The following is a 25,741-nucleotide window of genomic DNA, read 5'->3' on the forward strand; positions in this document are numbered from 1 at the left end:
AAGAGTTTATTCCTGATAAAGGTCACTTACAACTTAAATAGAATTTCTTGTGAAGTATTGATGAAACAGCAGGGTCTGTCAGACAGAATTTTCAAAGGAGCCTAACTAAGATACTCACCTCACCAAGGGTGTTTGAGAATCTCCTCTGTAGTATTTATTGAGTGTGCAGCGGCACTCAGTAACATTAGCGGATGACACACTTCATGACAAAAGTATATCAGTGGCTCTTTAAGGTCTGGTCGACCATTTAGTCCTTTGAGAGACATTAGAGTTGGTAGCTAAGGAATCTAATTCCCACAAGCCTCAGGTTTCTGCAAGGAGGGCTGAAAAAGGGAAATGTCCTTTTTAAGAATGTAAGTTGATTTGTTTCTTCTGGTGCATACAAAGGAGATACAAAAGGGGAACCTGTGCTAAAATCCTATCTCCTCTGAAGTCAGCGGCAGAACTCCTCTTGACGTCAGTGGGGCCAGGATTCATCCCTGAAGTGCAACTTACTCTGAAAACAGTTCAAAGAAACAGCCGTGTTAGTCTGTATTCGCAAAAAGAAAAGGAGTACTTGTGGCACCTTAGAGACTAACCAATTTATTTGAGCATAAGCTTTCGTGAGCTACAGCTCACTTCATCGGATGCATACTGTGGAAAGTTTAGAAGATCTTATTATATACACACAAAGCATGAAAAAATACCTCCTCCCACCCCACTCTCCTGCTGGTAATAGCTTATCTAAAGTGATCACTCTCCTTACAATGTGTATTGTAATCAAGTTGGGCCATTTCCAGCACAAATCCAGGTTTTCTCACCCCCCCACCCCCCCCCACACAAACTCACTCTCCTGCTGGTAATAGCTTATCCAAAGTGACCACTCTCCTTACATTGTGTATGATAATCAAGGTGGGCCATTTCCAGCACAAATTTTGAACTACCTCTTATGTTAGGTCACAGTTCTCATTGTTTGGAACTTTAATTGAGTGTGCCTGACATTCTTGAACTTCAGAACTTGCTTTTCCTCTAGTCAGTTTAGATGTTCTTTGTGATGGCAATTGGATAAATGATAGCCTTGTGATTAAAGGTCACTTGTAATTAAAGCACAGATCTCAGTGATGAGTAGCCTAGGTTCAATTCTCAGTTCAGCCAGACTTTCTGTCTTGCCTTAACTTTTGTGCCTTAGTATTATCCCCATTTTACAGATAGAAAATCTATTTCCTATCTCTCAGGAGTGTTGAGGCTTAATTCATTCTTGGTTGTAAAATGCATTAAGATCTTTGAATGGAAGGCAGCACTATGGAAGTGTGGTATTATTGCAAATTCTGAGGTCCTTAGTAAGATAAATTCCAATTCACTCTATAGGAATTAGCTTGAGTAAGAAGGGAGTAAAAACTAATACAAAACTTAGGATTTGTCTATTACTATTATTCTGGCCATGCCAAGAGGTAGCCTTATCGTGTTCTCCTTACTTAGTGATCCATAAAGAACATTATGCAGTTCTTCATGTCTGTGTGATTATTTTCCCTAAAGAGATGTCTCAGTTTCATGTTAACCATCTCTCTGTATCAGATATCTAGAGGTATCCTGGTCAGATGAATTTGATCTTGTATTAGAGGGTGTGACTAGGGTATTTGGATACTTTGTTGTTTGACAGCTTGCTCTATGCATGCTTTGCCAACTTTGTGGGAAAAATTTGGGACCATCTGAGAGACATCTGCTAAGCAAAGTTGGCTCATAGAGCTCCTTCCATAAAATGTTCAAATATACCAATTCCTACATGGTTCTGAATACAGTGGTTCCCAACCAGGGGTATGTAAAGATCTTCCCGGAGATATATCCACTCATCTCGATATTTGCCTAGTTTTACTACAGCCTACATAGAAAGCACTAGCGAAATCGGTATAAACTAAAATGTCATACATACAGACAATGGCTTGTTTATACTGCTCTATATGCTGTGCACTGAAATGTAAGTACAATATTTATACTCCAACTGATTTTTATAGTTACGTGGTACAAATGAGAAAGTAAGCAATTATTCAGCAATAGTGTGCTGCGACACTTGCATATTTTTATGTCTGATTTTGTAAGCAAGTATTTTTAATTGAGGTGAAACTTTGGGGTACGCAAGACAAATCAGACTCCTGAAAGGGGTACAGTAGTCTGGAAAAGTTGAGAACAACTGCCTTAGGTTGATGGGTATATACACTTCTGATGTTAAGCAGGTATAGTGTTAAGACTAATGCTGAACAATAGAGCTATGTTGGGTATTCAGAGTGAATCATCTCAAAAATCCTTAGTTTTGTAGAAATTAAAAATGTGGAGTCTTGGAAACGCTTTCATGGCATTTTACTAGTTCCTGGCTGTTTGAAAGGCTGCCGTAGGTATGGAGATAATCTCTAAATCTAAGTTCCTACTTAGAAACTTCAAATCCTATTTTCTACACAGGTGGTCCTCGCCAGCTGGTACCGCATATACACAGGGGTAATGGATTTTATTGGTCTTCAGACCAAGACATGCTGGACTGTAAACAGAGGAGAAGGGCTTAGTCCTGTTGAAAGCTGTGAAGGCAAGTTTTTTTCCCCTAGTATATTCTTGTGGTTTTGCATGTATTTTGGTTAATGTGTGTTCATCATTGGCTCATTTTCATTTAGTTAAGCCTGTGTTTTAGCTAATTTTGCAACATAGTATATGAAATACATGGAAAAGGAGGGATTTTGTGCTGTGCCTCGTAGAGGCACAGCACAGAACTTGCAATCCAGGTGGTGAGGACTAGGGGCTTGTCTTCACTGCAGCACTAGCTTGAGCTATAACTTGAGTTTTGCCCCTAACCCAACTCTCATCCATGTGCAAAAATGTCTAGCTTGAGCTAATTGCCTGTTGAAGAGGATGAGTTGAAGCTGCAATGCTGCGGACATGGGAGTTGGTAATGTAGTGGGCATGCAGCAGCTCGAATTGTAATTCCTCAGCTGCTAACCAAATTAGACTGTGTAAATGGAATGTGTCGCATTTTGGTCCATCTCACTTGAGCTAGGCTAGCTTGAGTGCAGTAAATCAAGTGTACTAACTCAAGCAACTGTTGTAGTGGCAAGCCTAAATTGGTTTTAAGCCATCTTTGAGCCCTCCCAATCCTGGGTTGCTCTGAGGACCACAGTGGCCCCTGGCATAATTTAGACAAGATCTTTAGGGCTGTGTAAGTTAGGCAGCCTCCCTGGGTTGCCGTCTGAGTGACAGTGCTACTCAAATATCTGCAGTGCTGCGGCCCTGCCCTCTACATGTTCCATACACCAGAGCTTGTGAGGGAATTTTAGAAGGCAACCTTCCATAGTGATTGCACTGGGGGAATCCTCCCCTGGGGTAATCTGGATCTTTCACCCAGTTTAAATGGGCTGGAATGGATGTGAGGATCTTGTATCTGATCTTTAGTTCCCAGAGCTCAGGCATGAGCAAGTGCTATTTCAGATGTGGAGGAACGTGCTTGATAATGTGTGATAAAGCTTTTTATAATACCTTAAGTATAAAGGGTGTCTTGTAAAACAACCTTTTCATTTTGTCTTTTGAAATTTAGAAATATGCTATAATTTAACTGAGCTGTATAAATCAGATTCACATTTAATTAAAAAATCTTTAAAAACTTTTATGGAACAGACTTTAAATCCAATTTTACCTTAAGAGGTATATTCTTTGTTTTTAAAATAAATGTAAAGGTTAAAACTACTGGTAATGGAATAAAAAGTTAATGGATTAGTTTGAATTGTAAATATATATTGTGGGATTTGTGCATGTATGAACTGCCCTATATTAAGAGAAACCTAATTCACTTTTGTTGTAACTGTTTTAATGCTTCATTATTCTTAAGCTACCCCAAAAAATAAGGGCTCTGTTCAGAGTCTGCACAGTTCTTTTTATCTAACTTAATCAAAAGCAAGATATTTTGAATTATTCTCCTAACTTCTTTGAGAGGCAGTATATTGATGCTTATCAGGGCTTCCATACATGCCAGCCAATTCATCTCAGTTTTGAAGAAATTCCCTCCTATGTTTTCAGCATGTAGGGAATAATGTCTGCAGACCCGGGTGTCATCTTTTCCTTGCCACCCCTTATGGATTGAACATGGCTCTTTTAAATTGCCTTTATTGTGGGAGAAAAGAGTTCACTTTTTATTTTTGAATGCCTTGAGATTGCATCTGATTCACACGTTTTCTGGTGGTGCATTCCTCTTCGCTACTCCCTCTGTTAGCTTGGAGATATCAAAAGATAAATTATTTTTATTTTTCTCGATATACATGTAGTAAGGTTACATGCTATATAACATGTTATTCTGACTTTTTGTTGCTAGAATATACACATATAAAATCTGTCGTATTAGTATATTTTTGTCAATATCTGTATGTTAATTGCTGTTTGTTAGGATTGGGAGACCCTGCTTCCTTTTATGTTGCTGTGATCTTTCTTTTAAATGGAGTAATGATGTCATTGTTCTTCATATATGGCACATACCTAAGGTAAGACAGTTGAGCAGCAAGTAATTTCAAAGGTAACAAGTTTTTAGTAAAATTATAGTGTTTGTAAACATTTTAATAACTCTTTAAAGTAAAAATGTGGTTTTTGGGATACTCAGTGAAGCAGTTATTTTGGGGCATTATTTACATGTTTGTATTAAACATACTTTTTTGTAGAGGAGCTTGTTAATCCCTTAATTTGGATGACAACTAAGCAAATATGAGAAGATAAAAATATCAAGGAGGTAGCATTTGGAAATCAGTAAGCAGGATAGTATACATTTTTAATAATATTTGACATCATGACCTCAGTTATTAATGAAACACATTTTCTTTTAAAATGTAGTTGTTCAGTTATGTCTCTAACCAAACCCAGAGTTTTATAGTGCTTTGGCTGCAGCTATACTGTGCTCCTTTGATTTAAGCTTCTTATCTAAAAACCTTAAGACTGAGGTTTCTTTCCTTCTCAGTTGGTGCAATCTTACAGAAACAAAGAGTTGCATACATTTCCTCTCGTTGTGAAATTCTGTATTTATTTACAGTATCTGTACTCAATTCAGGAACCAAAATGGACTTGGTTATGCTTCTGTTTTTTCTTCCCTTTATTCTCATAAGACTGTGGTGCAAAAACAAATAATTGAGCGGGAGATGGATGAATTGGTCTCTTACTTCACAGATACCATACTTCTCTGCTCTTTGCTTCCCCCCTCCTCTCCTTCTGTACTCTTCTGAATATGGGATGGTGGTATAGAGATAATGACTTGTTACACTCTGGGCACTCCCAACTACAAGTAGCTGCAATGAAGAACAACATTGGGATAAAACCGAACATAGTAGTGAAAATGGGAAGTTGCCTAGTTCAGCTAACAAATTTCAGGAGTGATATTGTGTCTCCTTTGCTACAGTGGGTTCATCTGATTTTTGGTGTGTATATTTGATATTGTAATGGATGAATGCAGCATGTTCTAAGACAACAGGTAACCTTTACGTACAAGAGAGGCCTGTCAGGTTGAGGATACTGCAGGCAGTTTAAAGTGAAATCCACATTTTATGTTAATGTCACTCAAAGCTCATTATTGTGTTTTAAGTTCTCAGTATTTTGTCTCCTGAGTTGGACTGTGCTGGATGTAAATTCTCAAATTAGAGATTTAGTAGTGAAATTAAATAGTTTAATCTAAACACAAGCCACCTACAGTTCAAGTTGTATAGAAGTTTATATTTCTGAAGTGTTTTCTATTGAGACACAAGATAGGGCAGGTAATATCTTTTATTGGACCAAGTGCTGCTTTTGAGCTTCAAAAAGCTGATCCTCTGGACTTTCCATTGTCATCTGTAAAGGAAGGTGGTATATCATCAGTGTTAAAATAATGCAAGAGAGAAAATAGGATGCTCCTATTTTCCCTCTCCCATAATATAAGAACAGGAGATCATCCAATGAAATAAAAATGCAACACACTTAAAACTGGTGAAAGGATTTTTTAAAACCTTCCCCTTTCCCTAATCAACCAACCAACTGAATTCATTGCTACAAGATATGGAAGCTAATAACTTGGTAGGATTCAACATTTTTATTGAGTATGAGAGCATTCATACTCTCATATATACATTTACACATACAAATAAAAAAAATTAAAGGTAAAGATGAATAAGGAAATTAAACCCTTGTTTCAAGGCATAAGCCAACCAGTAGCTGCTAGGGATTATGAAAAAAAATTCCCCATGGCAAATGATTCCATAAATGTCCATTAGGGGTTTCTTGTTTTTTTTTCCCTGAACCATTTGTTGTTGCCCATTCTCAGAGACAGTATACTGGATTAGAAAAGCCATTGGTAATCTAGTATGGCTATAATTTTTGACTACCTGGAGATTGAGGGGGCTTAGACATCTGCATGAGACATGAAAAAACAAAGGGAATCATGACCATTTTGAAGTGATTAGAATAGGTTGGGTGAGGTAATATCTTTTATTGGACCAACTTCTGTTGGTGAGAGACACAAGCTTTCATGCCACACAAAGCTCTTCTTCAGGTCTGTGTGGCATGAAAGCTTGTCTCGCTCACCAACAGAAGTTGGTTCAGTAAAAGATATTACCTCACCCACCTTGTCGTCCTAATATCCTAGGACTACGGATGGCTACAACTACACTGCATAGAATCAGGTTAGCAGTTTTGGCTAATCAGTGATGGAGGAAGTGAGAGCAGAAGATGGCTTAATCACCAGAAAAAGCTTATCAATCTTCCTCCATGCTAAGTTCTGTTCATGAAATAGTTCGCAGGAACCTTCTGGTTGTAGGATGCAAATGATTCTATTTGTAGGGTGTTCCAGAACATGAAGAACCTGGAAGAAACCTGTTGATTTTGTTCCTGCTGCCCCAACAGTGAGGTCTTGGCTGTCTATCTTTGCTGCCCTTTCAATTGACTGAAGAGTTGCTTTAGGATAATAAAAAGTACCTACTCTAGTGCCTGTGCAATTTGTGGGGGTTTCAGTCCGTCTACACCTCTAGCCAAAGTGGTGAAGAACAATAAATTTAGGCCTTGTGTTGTACCTAGGAGAGCTACCACTGTTTGCTCTACTCCCTCCGCTACCTCTAAACTACAGCTTATTTTTATGTTCTTTATGTACCTTGAATAATTAAATAATTTTTCTTTAATTAAATGTCTCTGTACTTCAGCATAATGTATCTAGGAAGTCAAAATAGCAGTCTCTTCATTGCTTTAGTGCTGGTTCTGCCAGCAAGTGGCCAGTTGAAACTTACCTAATTAGGTCTTCATTATTTTAGTACAGAACACTCATAAATATGACTTACTTAATTAAACTAAAATTTCTAGGTTTCAGAAGCCTGGAGTATGCAGCTTCCAGCTGAAGGGCCTATTTTTAAAAGTCAGAAAAAACTTAATTTTGTGTCTCTGCTCCTTCAACACTAGCCCAGTGTTTGGTCAAGAGATCCACAGTGTGTATAGTTCCTACCCTTTTTTATGTGCATGTGTGTGCTGTCCCCCTTCTGCAAGTTGTGTGTAGTAGTATGGCATCGTTATCATCAAACCACCAAGTTAGCAAAGTCTTTAGTATAACCTTCCTTCTCTTCCTCCAAGAAACACCCCCAACGCTCTCCCCCAAACAAACCCTGTAGTAACTTTTTCCAGGAAATGATTATGCTTACCAGCAGTTCAATAGTATTCTGTGCTTCAGTATTCTAAACTGTCTTCTCATGTGTTAAGCTAATGCTCCCTTTAGGCATATATAATGCTACAGCATGCATAATGCAATTAGGAGTTGGTACTTACACTGCAGTATTATATCATGGATTGTTTACCTTCAGTATATTCCTTAAACTATATTTATCTTTACTTTGCATAGTTCTTACTTTTAATTTGTTTTTTGAAGGCAGCGCATTTGTTTCTTTGTTAATCATGTGTTTTTGATCTTGAAATTTTTAGTATTAATATAACAGGTTACATCTTAGATGCAGCATTGTGTAGTTCTGTAAGAGATTTATTTTTGTGACTGTTTCAGCACCCCATTGATTTGTTTAATCCTCCTCACAGAGTTGTACCCGGAACTCATTGACTCTGCATGACTTGCGGTTTTTGGTGGCTGCAGGATCTTTGAATATTTATCTGATTTTTTTTTTTAACCCCTAACTGCTTCTACAGAAGTTTTTTTTAAACTGCATTATTTTATTGATTTTTATTGTAACAGAAAATAAACTAGGATTTATCCTTTGGTCAGCATAATTAGTTTTTGTATTTTAAAAATGTATATTGCATAACTTAAGAGCTAGTTAACAATTGGACAGAAAGTATGCAAACTGAAAACACAAAGGAACATACTTTTACAGTTCTTGAACACAGTTCATGCTTTAAATGTTTAATATCCTGACCATTTTTACAATAATTTCCCAAGACATAAGTCCATGTTGTGGACCAATTTTGCAGCTTGCAAAATTTCATTTTTAAAATCCGCAATTTTTTGAGCTGTTTAAAGACAAAATGATTTCAAAATAACCACTGTTTATTCTTGGGCAAGTTTTATACTCTTGTAACTTCAAAACTCCCAAACTAATGTAAATAGTACTGGTTTAAAAAAACATTACTCCAAAGCTAAACCTTCCTGTCTCTCTTTTGACCCACAACACAATTATATTTCTGAATTATAAAGTAGTAAACCCTATTTTTTAGCATAATGAAGACCTTATTACTGTACGGCCCCACAAGAGGGCACTGCTGTAGCACTTCCATAATTTCCGGAAAAACAGATCGTACTATCTAGCTGCTTAACACTGTTTTTGTCCACATCAGATTATTTTTTAGTCAGTCTGTTTCAGTACTAGATTTAGTACTAAAGTTTTGGTGTAACAGTGTCCTACTTTAAAACAAATTTGTTTGGTCTTTAGGTTTGTTCAAGTGGTTTAATATGAAGATGATTTTTGACAAACAATACCAAGCTAACAGAGTAATCAAAAATGAGCAACGTTAGTATGGTGTTTATTTGCAACAACTTTAGTTTTTTGGGGGGGAAATAATAGAGGGAGTATAGAGTAACAAAATTATAATATAAAAGCAACAAGTATGGGGACCATTCGTGGTCCAGATGAAGGTACTGGCAACAGCTCACGTTGACCTCAATGAAGGAGGCCTGGGCTTCTGTCACCAAAAAGTTTGATCTAGGTATTACCACGCTACTGTAACTCACTGTTCATATTAATATAATACACTCACATATTAGTCAATTTATGAGGAAATTCTGTGATCTGTGTGAGAAATTTCTTTGTTTTTCAGCTCAACTTTGTGACACTGAAAGTATCAGGAGTCCATTTCAACACCCAGAAGGAAGTTTCCATCTTAGTTGAAACATTGTTCATGTTTGGAGACACAATACTCCTTTCCTTTCTGACTATTCTGCATTGGCAATTTTCTTTTGAAATATTAGTGTTCTGTTGGATCCTGGCAGTTCTCTGGGATATAGCAGATACATTGTTCTTGGTGCATCAGTGAACTGGGTGTTGCTCTGTGAGTACAGTTTCACTTCAGTTACACGCTGCTGTTACTCCAATTAAACCATTGGATTTTATTTCAATCGAGTTACTTTGATGTAAAACTGGAGTAGTGAATCAGGCCCTTAAGTTCTTCTGTTGAACAAATGAAACTCTAGAGCCAACAAAAGTCAGTTCAGTCAGTTATAGGCCCCTTCTAAATGGTTAATCACAAAATGTAACTTCCATCTTAGCCTCAAGTTTTCAAGATGCAACATCTAAGAATTCCAAATGTACGTTGTGTACAAGAAATGTAAAAACTAATTTGTCAAGACCTTAATTATAATATTGGCTATTTCTCCTTAAGAGTGAAAATTAGGTACCAGAATCCTAGATTAGGTATAAGAAATCATTGACACAAAAATGCTAATATTGAAATGTAGTTCATTGTGTTAAACAGAGAAGTTTAATTTTTTTATTATTGTTCCTTTTCCCTCCTAGAAGGCAATGTTTGAAAATTATTTGGTGGCTTACTTTCAGATAAGTACTCAGAAAAACTGTGGCCTTTCACATTTTTTTGCTTTCCCTTTCAAATTGGTAATTCATCAGTTCAATTTAGAACACAAAACTAATATTTCAGTTTCTATCCCAGTTTTATGGGATATAAAATAAGGTATCAGATATTTGTCAAAACATTTAAAAGCTGAACTTGCATACACTTATTCCCCATAGATAGTTTGTACGCTTCCCCTTAAATTTTTCTAATGTTTGTCTTGTAAGAATAGAATATTAAGCATAGGAAAGTGGTGGTGGTGGGGTGGAAAGGAAGAAGCGTTTTTTCCGTAGTATGCGTGTTCTAGCAATATTCAGTTGTGGATATGACAAAATCTGAAGAGCACACACGCAGGTGTTGCATGAGAAGAAAGTGAAGGGTGAACATTTAAAAATATTGTAGAAAAAGCATATTTAAGTAGCTCAAATGCCATTTTGTGTTTGGACATTCCATTACCAAATTTAAAAGAAAAATACATTTTCAGACAGCCTTTAATATTTTGGTTGTAGTCTTTTTATATTTTATTAATTGATTTGTTTTCGTTTACTTAAACTTCACATTATAACAGCAAGTACCCCCAGGTGTTAGGATATGTCAGACTAATGCTGATGGGATTGAAAAATTCACTCACCGATTCACAGCTGGTTAATAGAAGGCTTTTCTGAATGAAGAGGAGGATCATTGCCACCCCCTTTGCAGATTTATGTAAAGCTTTCATTAAAAATAATGTCTAGGCCTTCTGGTTGCAAAGATAACTTTGGAAATATTAACTGACTGAATATATACTTTATCATGCATCTGCAGCCTCCATACTTCTGCTACTGCTCATAGTTCTAAGTGAAACCTAATCAAATCCTTATGTGCAGCACTAGCAGTGATAATCATGTCAGTTTCACTCTGCTGCTTATCCTTGGCAGAGCAATGAGGAAAGGCAGGTGCTGGAGCTGTTCTTTAGTGAGAAAGATGCAAAATGGGGATTGGAAAAGTCCTGTACAGCAATGTGGACATGCCCCTTGTAACTGCCAGGCTGCTGTGGAAGAAAGGGTAGAGTTGTAAGACAGTGCCTTGGAGAAGTTGGGAATCTCTGATGTGGAGAACAGAAATGGAGTTTATTCTCTCACTCAGAAGCAGCTGTGCTCCCCCACCATATTTGTCCTACTTACTAGGCAGAGGCTGATATCAGAGATAGACAGCATCCTCCTCCTTCCCAAGAGGTAGGGAGAAGGCATGTGTGTGAGAGGCTGAAACTGACAGATTTACTATTTTTTTGTATGTGTATTCATAAATGTTTCTTTTGTATTTTAATATAGAGAAGCCCAACAGTCTAGAGAAGAGTGTCATGATTTCATTAACCCTCTTTCCCTGTGACAAAGTGCTCCACTCACTACTAGGCTTGAATGCCTTTGTCCTAGCACTTCTGAGAATTAACTCATGTGGTCGATGACCCTTCCTACAGTTTCACACTGTCACTCCATCTCTCTCTCTGGTCTGTAGCTCGTTTCCGGAACCACAGTGTCCTGTTCATGACTTGGCCCTCCTGCCAGCTCACTCAGTGTTTTCCCCCTTTTGGGATATAGTCCTTCATAGTCTCTGTCACTCCAGCAATGACTGAGGGAGTCTTCCAGTTCGCTGCCACACCAGTGCCACTTCCCTAGTAGTGGGTAAGGGAACCCAGGCCTGCCCTCTGCACCAGGATACAGCCCAGGGTCCCTACAACACACAGCCAAGGTCTGCTCAGTCCCCAACCATGCTGTTTAGTCCCTGGTCTGAATCCTTACCTCCAGGCCCTCCCCACTTTTCTGGGTTTGCTTGCTTCTCGATACCCTCCTCCCAGGGAGCAACCATGGGCTACTTCTCTCTCTAGCCCCCAAACCTACCTCCCTTCTCCCAGGGAGTGACTGCTGACTACCTCCCTGTTGCCTCCTTCCTGCTATCAGCTTCCTGGTTTTATAGAAGCCCTGCCTATTCCCTCACAGGTGAGCTTCACCTAATTAGGGCTTTCCTCTCAACCTTCAGCCTAATAGGTTAATTGGCTCATCTGGCCTCCATTAACCCCTTCGGGGTGAGTGTGGGGTGGATACCCCATCACATTCCCCAAAAACTTACACACACACGAATGTACAATGTAGTATGTACTTAAAATATTGTATACAGGGTGTTACTTCTGTGCCCAGTATAGAGTTGTGGAAAACTTAGATTTTCCTATTTATATTAAATACATATTGGAATATGCAAAAAGAAAAAGAGTACTTTTGGCACCTTAGAGACTAACAAATGTATTTGAGCATAAGCTTTCATGAGCTACAGCTCACTTCATCGGATGCATTCATATTGGAATATGGTGACTTAAGTATCCTCAGATGCTACTGCTTTCTCTTGTTTGTCTTGTTTCCTTTAATCTTCTTTCATTATTCCTTTAACTGGTGAGAGAGAATTTAGCACTAAGGAAAAGTACAGAAATGATGGTCCTGAAAACTGAATCCTCTATATAAGAGGTACAGCTAAAGCATTAACAGTACAACATCCTTAACTGCCCTGTCAGCTTGCTTCAACTCTGATCAGGACAGATTGCCTTGTGATTGAGAGGGTTATTCTGTCTCCATGACCATTCAAACTTTAATCTTTCAGTTGAGACTAGTATCAAGGAGGTTTTTTTTGTTTTTTGTTTTTTTTTATTTTGGTGGTATTTTCTGAAACTGTGGTTACATTTCTGTCAGAATAGGTTGTGACCACAAAATAAGTTTTGTGAAGGCCAATAAACAGGTCTTGGTGAAGTGGCAACATACAGCTGGTGTGTTGCAAAGTTCCTATCTCCCATTAACATTCCTCAGAACCATGCATTGCTTCATCCCATCACTACTGGCTATGCTATAAAATGTGAATGTCTGTGCACATGGCTCAGTTACAAAATCCTAGGATTATTCTTTGCTTCAGTGCTATTGCTAGTTTTTCCTTTGTTTTAATCTTTTACTCATGCTCTATATATCACGAATGACAACACACTTTCTTTCTCATTTCTGCTTGTATACCTTGTTTCACAGAAAACCATATGGTTTAGTTAACTTTGGAAAGCCAGAATTCAGTGTTAATATCTCCTGAATTACACAATTTTTCCACAAGAAGTTTGCAAAAAAAAACATATATTTTTTCATAGTGTTGGTAAAGTGTACATTCTAATTTCCATTTCTGCTAATTTAGAAATTGTAAACATGTTACTCAGGTTCTCGTTAAAGCAGTTTTTATTATGAATGGAAAATTATTCACCATTTTCAACCAGTTAGCTAGGAAAGTGGGGCCAGATCCTTCAGCTGGTATAAATCAGCATAACTCCGCTGAAGTCAATGGAGCCACACCACTTGTACCTACTCAGCTGGACACTGCTTTCAATCATAAATCCTGATGGCAAATCTTGTTGGTTTTTCAGATGAAGTCTTTGCTTTTTAGTGTCTGACTTAAAATATTAAGCAATTGACAGGTTTTGACTAGTATTCTTTCTCAAAATATATCCAGATGCCTTTACAAAGACATGCTATTATTAACTGTAGCACAAATTTAGTGTGGAAGATATTAATGTGATTTATAGATATTCAGCACTGCTAATGTTGTCTTTGTGCTGACTTTTATACCTTTTAGTGTTTTGTTTGGATACATGTTTGTGAATGAAACTTTGAAGTCATTTAGGTCTTCTGTGAGCATTTATCATGTTCTATGAACTCTCAAATCTGTCTTCAAAGGAAAACTGTTTCCACTTTGCTCAGTTTAGCAGTCTCAGTTTTCAGAAGGTAAGCAATGCTTTGTACCATGAATAAACCTATGAAATAATTTTCAATATAATTTCAATTGGCAGGTGTTCCAGAACCTATGACTGGTGGGTGGGCATCAAGCTAAAAATGTGGTCTTATTATTGACAGTAGCACAATAGCTCCATTTTCTCTTCTCTCTCCTCTTCAATATTTGTTTATAACAGTCCCAGAAATAATTTTGTTTAAAAGTAAGATTTTATTTTCAATACAAGTTTAAAGCTTAATTTTTGGCAAGTAGGAGAACTTGTGCACCTACTTTGCATGTGTGGTTGCAAATACAAATAGTATGTAGGTATATTTACACATGCCAATCCCTGATTTGTGGTAAATGAACATGCAAAGTAGCCACAAATATTTGTGGACCTTAGATCTCAGACTTCTGAGTTTGACATATTAGGCTAGTGTCATATCACTCTGTTATCAAAATAATGACTAACAGAAGCAGGTATAATTATTTATATTATAACTAGAAACTTTTAAAAAAATAAATACATTGTTTATTCATGCAGGCAAGACTTTTCTTATTACCTGAATTTTGACTACTGGATTGTGCAAAACAGTGCAATTTTTAAGGCATCTGCATTTCTTCAAGAGCCTCTGTGCATTACCATGTGGGATTTGGTAACCCTCCTCTGGAGCTGCTTCCAAGTGCTGTGTCTGAGTGGTTTGGAAATGTTCTCATGAAAGAATGACAGTAGCACGCTACTGTGTATGAGGAAGCACCCCCCCCCACACACACACACCCATCTGCCTCATTTCCTTTGCTGCTGCTGTAGGATTAATCCTCCTGATCCTAGTGACCAGATCTTTAATCTTTTTTTGGAAATAATAGTTTAGTGTAGATAGTTTAGGTAGTTAACAGATAAATGTCATTCCCCCTTTCCCTTGGGAGCCTCCAGGTTCCTTCCCTGGGACTGTGCTGGTCCTTGAGCCCCATAATGTCTTCCAGAGGGTACCTCTTGCCTTCCTATTTTACTGGAATCTGACTCCCATGTCTGGTACCTGTTGTACCTGCATGAATTGCAGTCTGCTGTGCCTTTATTGCCCAAACTAGAAGGCAAGGGATGAGGCTCCGGGCTCTTTTGACATCAATGGCTGTAGCCTGGGACTCTGACAGATCCATTGCTGGCAATGAGACCATTTCAGTGCTGAGATCCTCAACAATGGGACCCAAGACATACCCCCCTGCTTTGGTTTAGCACCACTTCTACCAATGGCTCCAGTCCTGGATCCCTCAGCTGTGTACAAGCTGTTGGTTTTGTGTGCCTCAGTAAATCTCCCTGAAAGAGACATGAGATTGAGCACTGGAGCAGAAACTGTTGCCACTTGAAGAAGTTGCCGTCTCAGTACCAAACTAACAACAATTGACATGGCCACCCTCTGGACAGGTTGCAGGGCCCACAGCTGCAGTCTGGAAGACCCATCAAAGGTTTGGCCAGGCAAGAAGAAGAGGAAACAAGGTCTTCCCAAAAAGGGACCCAAACAAAAGAGAACACTATCTATTCCCTCTCTACTATTGCTCAAATCCTCTGTCAATGGAATATTGACAGTTTTAAAGAATTGTTCATACTGGATATCTTTTGAGGCTTCAAGTGTTGTAATTTGTTGAACCTTCTCTTGCTACTGTAAGAACTTGCAAATAAAAAAAGGAGGGACTTAATGTAGGATGATGTTGCTGCAACCCCATAAACATTCTTCACCCGTGTTTAGTAAGACTTTTGTTCTACTATATAACACACTAGTTGGGTCATTTAGTAATTTTGAATGCTAAAATGTAAAAGTATACTACTGATTTCAAGTAAGGAATGTGGGTGAAGCTAAGCAGCAACAATTAAGATGTTTGTACACCAATGCAAAGAGCCTGGGTAACAAAGTGGAGGAACTAGATCTACTGATGCAGGAAGTGAAACTAGATATTATAGGGATAACAGAAACATTGTGGAATAGTAGTCATGACTGGAGTACAGATATTGAAGGGTATGTGCTGTTCAGGAAAGACAGAAATAAAGGTAAAGGTGGTAGAGTAGCATTGTATGTTACTGATGAGATAGACTGTAAAGAAAATAGAAGTGATGGAATGGATAAGACAGTCCGTTTGGGCCAAAATCATGTTGGGGAAGAAAGCTAGTAGAGGTTCCCCTGATGTAGTGCTTGGGGTATATTAAAGATCACAAGGATCTGATTTGGTTATGGATAGAGACCTCTTTAATAATGTTTTTAATGAAATAAATACTACTGGGAATTGTGTGATTATGGGAGACTTTAACTTCGCAGATATAGATTGGAGGACAAATGCTAATAATAAGAGTAGGGCCCAGATTTTCCTGGATGTGATAGCTGACAGATTTCTTCACCAAACAGTTGCTGAACCAACAAGAGTTGATACCATTTTAGATTTGGTATTGGTGAGTAGTGAAGACCTCCGAGAAGAACTGGTTGTAGAGGACAACCAAAAGCAAGGAGTGTGCTAATAAAATATGTGGATAACACAAAGTTGGGAGGTATTGCCAATACAGAGGAGGTCTGGAATATCCTACAAGAAGGTCTGGATGACCTTGTAAACTGGAGTAATAGAAATAGGATGAAATTTAATAGTGCAAAGTGTAAGGTCATGAATTTAGGAACTAGCAACAATAATTTTTGCAATAAGCTGGGGACGTATCAATTGGAAGTGACAGAGGAGGAGAAAGACCTGGGTGTTTTGATTGATCACAGGATGACTGAGCCATCAGTGTGATGTGGCCAAGAAAAAGGCTAATGCAGTCCTAGAATGCATCAGGCAAAGTATTTCCAGTAGAGAGAGAGAAGTGTTAGTACCATTTTATAAGGTACTGGTGAGATCACATCTGGAATAATGTGTGCAATTCTTGTCTCCTAGTTAGAAATAATCTTTCTTAAACATGGAACAGGTGCAGAGAAGGGAACAGATATGATCCAAGGAAAGGAAAACCTACATTATGAGAGAAGACTCAAAGAGCTTGGTTTGTTTAGCCTAAACAAAAGAAGGCTGAGGGGAGATATGATTGCTCTCTCTAAATACATCAGGGACAAATACCAGGGAGGGAGAGAAATTATTTAACATAAGTGCTCATGTGGACACAAGAACAAATGGATATAAACTGGCCATTGAGCAAGTTTAGGCTCGAAATTAGGTGAAGATTCCTAACCATTAGAGGAGTGAAGTTCTGAAACAGTCCTCCAAGAGGAGCAGTGGGGGCAAAAATCCTAACTTGCTTCAAGACTGACCTTGATAAGTTTATGGAGGGCATGGTCTGATGGGACTGTCTACAATGGCATGTGGCCCATCGGCGACTGCCAGTAGCAAAAATTCCCAACAGCTGGAGATGGGACACTAAATGTGGAGGGCTCTGAGTTTCTACACAGAATTCTTTCCTAGGTGTCTGGCTGGTGGGTCTTGCCTACGTGCTCCGCGGTCTAACTGATCGCCATATTTGTGGTTGGGAAGGAATTTTCCCCCAGGTCAGATTGGCAGAGACCCTGGTTTTTTGGCCTTCCACTGCAGCATGGGACTAGGATCCCCTACGGACTAGGGATCGAATGGCTAGGCAGCAGTTCTGCAGAAAAGGACCTAGGGGTTACAGTGGACGAGAAGCTGGACATGAGTCAACAGTGTGCCCTTGTTGCCAAGAGGGACAATGGCATTTTGGGATGTATAAGTAGGGGTATTGCCAGCAGATCGAGGGACGTGATCGTTCCCCTCTATTCGACATTGGTGAGGCCTCCTCTGGAGTACTGTGTCCAGTTTTGGGCCCCACACTACAAGAAGGATGTGAAAAAATTGGAAAATGTCCAGTGGAGGGCAACAAAAATGATTAGGGGACTGGAACACATGACTTATGAGGAGAAGCTGAGGGAACTGGGATTGTTTAGTCTGTGGAAAAGAAGAATGAAGGGGGATTTGATAGCTGCTTTCAACTACCTGAAAGGGGGTTCCAAAGAGGATGTATCTAGACTGTTCTCAGTGGTAGCTGATGACAGAACAAGGAGTAATGGTCTCAAGTTGCAGTGGAGGAGGTTTAGGTTGGATATTAGGAAAAACTTTTTCACTAGGAGGGTGGTGAAGGACTGGAATGGGTTACCTAGGGAGGTGGTGGAATCTCCTTCCTTAGAAGTTTTTAAGATCAGGCTTGACAAAGCCCTGGCTGGGATGATTTAGTTGGGGATTGGTCCTGCTTTGAGCAGGGGGTTGGACTAGATGACCTCCTGAGGTCCCTTTCAGCCCTGATATTCTAAGATTCTATGGGGCGCAGGACACTTGCACATTTAAAATAGTGTAGATGGTGAATTCTCTGTAACTTGAAGTCTTTAAATCATGATTTCAGGACTTCAGTAACTCAGCCAGAGGTTAGGGGTCTTTTACAGGAGTGAGTGGGTGAGGTTCTGTGATCTGCAAAGGAGGTCAGACTAGATGATCACGATGGCCTGACTGAGCTTTTGGTACAGTAACTTCTCGCTTAACGTTGTAGTTATGTTCCTGAAAAATGCTACTTAAGTGAAATGATGTTAAGCAAATCCAATTTTCCCATAAGAATTAATGTAAATGTTTGGGTTAGGTTACAGGGAATATTTTTTCTCCAGACAAAATACTAATATATATATACACACAGTATAAGTTTTAAACAATTTAATACTGTACACATCAATGGTGATTGTGAAGCTTGGCTGAGGTGGTGGAGTTAGAGGGTGGGATATTTCCCAGGGAATGCCTTACTGCTAAATGATGAACTAGCACTGGGCTGAGCCCTCAAGAGTTAGCACATTCTTGTTAATGTAGCCTCACACTCTACAAGGCAGCACGAATGGAGGGAGGAGACACAGCATGGCAGAGCAAGACGGAGACACGGCCTGTGTGTGTGTGTGTGAGAGAGATGCACATTGTCCCTTCAAGTTGAGACAGCAGCTGCTGCCAGAAAGTTCCCTCTGTCCTAAGCCCTGTTGAGTTTCCCCCCGTCGCCCCTGCTCTGTGGAGATGGGGTATAGGAGCAGAGGGAGGGGGACACCCTGTCAATAGCACCCCTCTTACCATCCTCCTCTGCACAGCAAACAGGAGGCTCCTTGGAGCAGCTCCAAGGTAGAGGGCAGGAGCAGCAGACGGCAGTGGGGGATGGGACAGCTGAACTGCCAGGCAATTGGTAGCCTGCTGGGCGGCTGCCGCACAGGGAACTTAGGGGAGCTGATGTCCACTCTGGTTCCAAGCCCCCACGAGCTAGCTCCAACGGGCTGCTCTTTCTGCAAGCAGTGGACAAAGCAGGTGGCTGCCAAACAACGTTATAAGGGAGCATTGCACAACTTTAAACGAGCATGTTCTCTAATTGATCAGCAACGTAACAACTAAACAACATTAACCGGGAACACATTAAGTGAGGAGTTACTGTACAGGTTTTCAGTTGGGTTTTCCTACAATCTGTCATTGCTGAGGACAGATGTAATTTAGCTTATAGGCTGATGGTTTTCACATGACTCCACTCCCATGGAGCTCTGTGTGTAGTATATTCCATTTTGAAAAAATGTGAAAGAATGATGGGAAGGCTGCAAAGTCAAGCACTCAAAAGTTAGAAAATATCAGTTTTTATGTAGTGAGTGCAATCTTAATTCTGCCCCTTGTTCATTATGGCAATCTAATTACATCATGAGACCGCTGTCTCTTTCAAGGCACAGGATGTACTGTGCTTAGCAAAGGAGGCAGCTGTTAACGATTTATCTTTATCCTCAACATTCAGTGTGTGGATCCCATGCCTTATTTACTTCACACCATCCAAATGCTGCAATGAATATGACATCGATTTTTTTCATGAACTTTTCTGTGGCGCCCATTAGCGTGGCCACCTGAGTGCCTCCCACACATTAATGAATTTATCATCTTAATACCTCTGAAGTAGGGGAAGTATTATCCCTCACTTTACAAATGGGAAAATGAGGCATGTCATATCCTAGCAAGTGCCACTCATGAGGGCTGTTGTGAGTGAAATCCAAGCCTCTGTTGCTCTGGATTCTTAACAGGTGTTTCAGGCTTCCCTCAGTCTCAATAGGCTGCAGCCCTGTTTCCTCCTTTGGCTCCTCTGGCACATTTCCTGGGCACAGGCTCAGTCTGCTGTGATTTCATGGAAAGGGAGCATCTCAGCTCATCTGCCCTAGACCCCCCAGGATGAATGCTGGCCCCTGAGATAACCCAGTTACTTAAATATACCCTTCTCCAAGGACTCCACCCAAAAGATGTGAAGCTTCTAGTTACATTTTAACTCTCAGGAACGTGCAGCAGTTGTGAAACAGTGAACACACACACATACACTGCACAGGGTGTAACACATTTATGCTCTTTACTTAATCATGTAAAGCACCGGAGAATACAGATCATACAAAATAATAAACATCTGAAACCACAATATTCCTCACTAGCTCTCCCTTCCTTTGTGAGCCCTTGGGGAACCAGGTGGGTCCAGAAGGCAGCAGGCTTTCTAGAAGGCCCCTCCACAGACTATCCATATGCAACAGCCTGCATTTCTCTTGTATACCCAGCTTGTGCAACCGTCCTCATTCCCCAGGCTTCCTCTTCCTGTCACACTCTTTGTTCCTGTGTGTGTATGTTTAAACCCTTCCTGGTCATCTGGCCTGTTCTACTCCTGGTAAGTTTGCACTGCTTCTCCCTTCCCCTCTCTCTTCTGAGGAATCAGCTAACATGTTTTTTCTAAGGGTGCAGCTTGCCTATTGTCCCAGGTGTTTGCACCTGAATAGGGTCATTGATAAGGCTAAGATTTAGTCATGGGTATATGTAGCAAAAGTCATGAACAGGTCACGGGCAATAAACAAAAATTCACAACCTGTGACCTGTCCATGACTTGTACTATATACCCCTGACTAAATCTTGGGTGCTCTGGAGAGGGGGCGCTGCAGGTCATCGGGGACAGGGGGCAGCCTAGGGGCACCATGGTGCTCAGCAGTGGCCCAGGGACACTGCAGATGCTCTGGGGTAGGGGGGCGGCCTGTGCTGGGGGGTGGGAGGGGAGGGAAGGGTGGCCTGAGACTGCCCCAGTAGTGGCTAGTCAATCACACTGGTTGCTGCAGAAGTCATGGAGGTCTAGGAAAGCCACAGAATCCATGACTTCTGTGAATGACTTGCAGCCTTAGTCATTGAGTCCTAAGCACTCCTCATGGAATCTGTCTTGTGTGTACCTGCTGCAGGACCTGTCAGCAGTGGTAGATCTACATACATATAGGTGCTAATAATCAGTTTTTTGTAATAGAACTTCACAATATCAACCAGAATTCATAAGTTGTACAGAGAGAGCCCCAATTCATCACAAGGCACCGATTCAGACCAAAATTTGCAAAAGTGTCCACCAACTTTGAGTGCCCATTTTTTGGGTGCCCAAACTCAGACACCTAGGACCTGATTTTTTTTTTTTCCAGAGGTGCTGAGAATCTGCAGCTCCTATTGACATCAGCTGAAGTTGCAAATGCCCAGCAGTTCTGAAAAGCAGGCTCTGGATGGATCAAGTTTTGGGCACTCAGAAAATGAGGAACACCTAATTAGTTGCTGCCTCTAAAAATGTTGGTCTAAGAGGGAAGCCTGCAGCAGAGCTAGGTAACCAGATTATTCCACTGGATGTATATTCAAGAAAAATTCAGAGGAGTTCTGCAGGGAAGACATACAATACAAGGGTGCAGAAGAAGGGTGGATTGTTCTAAAACTAATATTGTTTGCCTATCTAGGCTCTTAACTGGTTTACATTGTAATTCTCTCTTCTACCTCCTCCCCTCAAAATAAATAAATAAAAATGTCTGTTTAAAAGTGAAAGATTAAATATTCTGGGGTGTGGACAAATCTTGTGAATTTGGGTTTCAGAAGATATTACTTGAATATTATGAAATTCTGTTGCACTCACTTTTCTTTTTCTTTTCACAGTGGGAGCCGTCTAGGAGGCCTAGTTACGGTATCGTGCTACTTTTTCAATCATGGGGAGGTAGGTCTTTTAGACTTCGAAATTTTTGATTGTTTTAGACTAAATCAGGTGTGTGACTTTTCTCTTAAAAATAGAGAGTGCCTGTAGTTTACATCTCAACATGTGCTTAAAGGTAAGAAAACATTATTGAAAAGAAAAATATGTAGTATTTTGAAAGTACCTGTGAATGTAAACTTTTTGTGGTATTTAAGATGCCATTACAGATAGAGCTTTTTTTCACTGAATTTCAGTTTTCATTTCCCATATATCTACATGTGGATGAACTCTTAATAGAAATCCCCTACTTTAAACTCCTTCATTATGAAACATCAATCTCAGTAACTAATATTGTGCACTGATGTCATTTATCTTTCAGCTAACTTTTTTTAATGAGGGAAGGTAGAACATATAAGAAATGTTGGAACCTAGAAACATGAATACTATTTAGTCATTTCTTGTTTTCTTAGGTTGGCTTAGCATTCTTGGTTGGTTTTGTTCTACTAATGCCCTTAAACTGAATTTAGATGAGCAGCATTCTTATTGTCTAATAATATAATCCAAGGTTTCAGAGTAGCAGCCGTGTTAGTCTGTATTCACAAAAAGAAAAGGAGGACTTGTGGCACCTTAGAGACTAACCAATTTATTTGAGCATAAGCTTTTGTGAGCTACAGCTCACTTCATCGGATGCATAAAGTGGAAAGTACAGTGAGCAGATTTTATATATACACACAGACCATGAAAAAATATACATTGTAAGGAGAGTGATCACTGAAGATGAGCTATTACCAATATAATCCAAGTTTATTTGAATATAATTATGAGAGCTTTCCATCAAAGTGTAGTCGGTAGTTTTTATTTGAATAATAATCTTCTGGCTTCACTTTTCTTCCCCTTAAATATAAAGGAGATGGTATTGGAAGTGGGTTGTGGAGAAACGTAGCCTGATGTATGTGTCAGGTTGAGATTTTAATTGCACAAAAATCAGGAAATTAAAAACTGATTTCCATCTCCACCCAAGAAGTAAATTGGTTACTGTATATACACTGTATATTATGCATAACTCTGTATTCAGAAGACAATACTATGTGTGAAATCCTAGCCCCAGTGAAGTCAGTGGGAAAATTCCCATTGACTTCTCAGGGGCCAGGATTTCAAACTATGTTTGCATAGTTATTGTTGCTGTAAGAATGAAAACTGTAGCTTTGAACACCATCACTGGCGCTATTAAAATGTGTCCCTAATGTTGCATTAACTTTCTTGTGCCGAACATAGTTGTTTAATGTATATTCATACGGTTGTATTATTCTATAAGGCACTTAGACCACATTTTCAAAGGTATTTAGGTGCCTAAAGATGCAGGTAGGCACCTGGTAGAATTTTCAAAAGCATGTGAGTAGGTGAGGTGCCTCACCAGCATAGGTGCTTTTGAAAATTTCACTAGGAACCTGCATCTTTAGGTACCTTAACACCTTGGAAATGTGGCTTTGACCCCTCTGGTCAGTAGACATTTCACAAATAAATGTGTTCATTCTGATGTCTAGAATATTTATTTCTCCAATTTGTAAAACTGCACCTTTCAGTCTCGAGGTGCATGTACAAACCTCTAAAAATCACACTATCACTGACACAATGAGAGTGAGTTTTTTTGACAGTCACCACTGTTGCTCATCAGTAGCCTTTCAGATACCTCCTCTAACAATCCCTCATAGTTTTAGAAAACACAATATATCTTTCTTAAGAAACACACAAATGGAGCAAGTTTTATATAGATTACAATATCATTTTAGTTTTTGAAAGTAGATAATGAATACATAATAGATAATTCAGGTTCAGATAGCCACAGTTGAACTATATTTTCTGTCAGTATACTGATGTTTAGTCTACTATAGTCTCTATCAGGCTACACATCATGTAGAAACTGTCTACGTCTATGCAGAAAAATAATGCTAAGCTTTTGAAAAAAGCTTTATTCCTTTAGAAAATAAACATGGGATTTTTTTTCCACCACTATTGTCATCCCTCTTGTGTTTTGAAAGAATAAATGATTTTAAGTGCCCTTTGGTTGTGTTTTCTGGTTTTTTACTGAGAAACGTGTGTTCTTCTTCGAGTGATTGCACGTATGCATACCGCTGTAGGTGTGTGCACCCTGAGCACAGTCACCAGAGATTTTTCCCTTAGTGGTACCTATCGGGGCAGCTCAAGTGTCCTCTGGTGCCGTGCGCACATAGTGCAGGTATAAAGCGCCCAGCTGATCTTACGCCCCCTCAGATCCTTCTTACTGGCCATGACAATCGCTGGAACTACTCTTGCTTCGGCAAGCTTTCTCAGTGGTCTTCCTTTTCCTATAGTTGTGTATAGTTGTAAATAGTCAGTTTTTAGTCAGTTTAGTGTAGTTTGTGTATCTCATTTAGTTAGCAGAGTTTGGTCTGTTACCTGGTGCCGAGGCATGTCTGGTTGCTGAGCTTCAAGCCCTGTGCTTCCTGCAACAATGCTATATCTCCAACTGATTTGTACGCTACTTGTATGTGGTGTCTGCGTGTTATATCAAATAACTTTTGGCATAAAATAAAATATTAATATGCTGCTTTGGGCTATCTTGAAAAAAGAAACATTTACCTTACAGCGATATTACATTTCAAGCATAGGAAAATGGCATAACTCATGGTAAAGTCAGTATAGCAAAAAGGTAAATGCTCCCTTTTTTTGGTTGCTCATCCTATGTATCACTTTTTGCTTTTACAGCTTTTTTCCTTTTTCCTTTCTATATCTTGCAGGTTAGGTACATTTTAAGTGTGGCTGTACTCTGAAAAATAACTAAAAAATGAAAGCACTTAACAGTATTTGTGCTTTTAACATAATATCTACTTACTTCACCGAAAAATAAGCATTTACATGTTTGTGCTGCAGAGCCAATACAGCTGAGCATGAGCGTGATTCAGTTCCTGCTTGCTAATTCTTAAAAGAATTGTTTACTAAGTTCCAGTTGATTACACCTGTTAAAAATCATCTGAAGACTAATGGGGTTATACAGATATTACTGAGGGTTTAATTTGAAGGTAATCGGGATGAATAGTTGTAAACTGGGGAAATAATTTGCTCTAAAGATCCTTTTTATTACTTTGGTGATGCAAGAGTAAGAGAAAATCCAGGCTGACCCTGATCAGGAGTTGTTTGCATGGCTGACAGTTAAAATAAATAAAAGAGCGAGAAAAAAATAAATCTGTCAATTGAACACATTTGATTTGGAAATTAAGGACAAACATGGAGCAGCACAGTGTTGTGTTTAGTCACTATGCTGAGTGGAACTGCACTTTAAAATGTTTTTCTTTTCTTCATATCTTCTTTTCAATAAACTGTTTCTTATTTTCTAGTTTTGCCTCTGTTTTCAACAGCTTGTTTCTACTACTCCATCTGTGTGTGGTTCCTTTTTTCAGCTGGTGTTTTAATATTTCATAATCATTTTCATTCCTTAAATCTGGGTTTTGTTCTCTTCCCTTGATTAAACCACTTCCTCTGTTTAAATTCTCTACCTCTCTCCTGCCTCCTTTGTACAGCATCTGTCCCTTGAACTCTGTGTCTTCCTGTCTTGCGTGTTAGCAGGGGACATCTAACAACTTAAATTTGTTCCTCCACATTCTGCCAAGTTTGAGCTGCCTTTGGGCTCGTACTCTGTTTCACTGTTTTCTCTGATATTGGGAATTGCTGCTGTGTGAGAGCACAGCATATTCAGCACTAATTGACCTCTTAAGTATGATTGGAAAGTAATATGTCAAATTTAGGCGGGAGCTTAGGCCCTTGTTGGTTGCGATACACATACTGTTGCTGCAGATTAATAACTCATTAGACTGCACAGGGTATGGTAGTATTTAATCAAGACAGACATAGATGGGGGTAGAGAGAAAATATTGCTGATACCTAAGTTAACGTGAGAATAAAAGGCCATAGAAACCCTTTGATTGCTACCAG

The 25,741-nt window shown here is 39.3% G+C and overlaps 1 protein-coding gene across 3 annotated transcripts in view; it reads left to right on the top strand.

Annotated features, from left to right (window-relative positions):
- The window catches only part of DPY19L1 (dpy-19 like C-mannosyltransferase 1), a 95,805-nt gene that overhangs the window by 13,648 nt on the left and 56,416 nt on the right, over positions 1-25,741 (top strand). For all 3 annotated transcript variants that reach the window (XM_043540613.1, XM_037890067.2, XM_043540612.1), the window contains exons 6-8: positions 2,434-2,554; positions 4,397-4,490; positions 21,739-21,796. In XM_043540613.1, the coding sequence (XP_043396548.1) occupies positions 2,434-2,554; positions 4,397-4,490; positions 21,739-21,796 (273 nt within the window). The remainder of the gene's footprint in view (positions 1-2,433; positions 2,555-4,396; positions 4,491-21,738; positions 21,797-25,741) is intronic.

The sequence above is a fragment of the Chelonia mydas genome, chromosome 2, assembly GCF_015237465.2.
Source record: "Chelonia mydas isolate rCheMyd1 chromosome 2, rCheMyd1.pri.v2, whole genome shotgun sequence".
In the NCBI taxonomy this organism is placed as follows: domain Eukaryota; kingdom Metazoa; phylum Chordata; order Testudines; family Cheloniidae; genus Chelonia; species Chelonia mydas.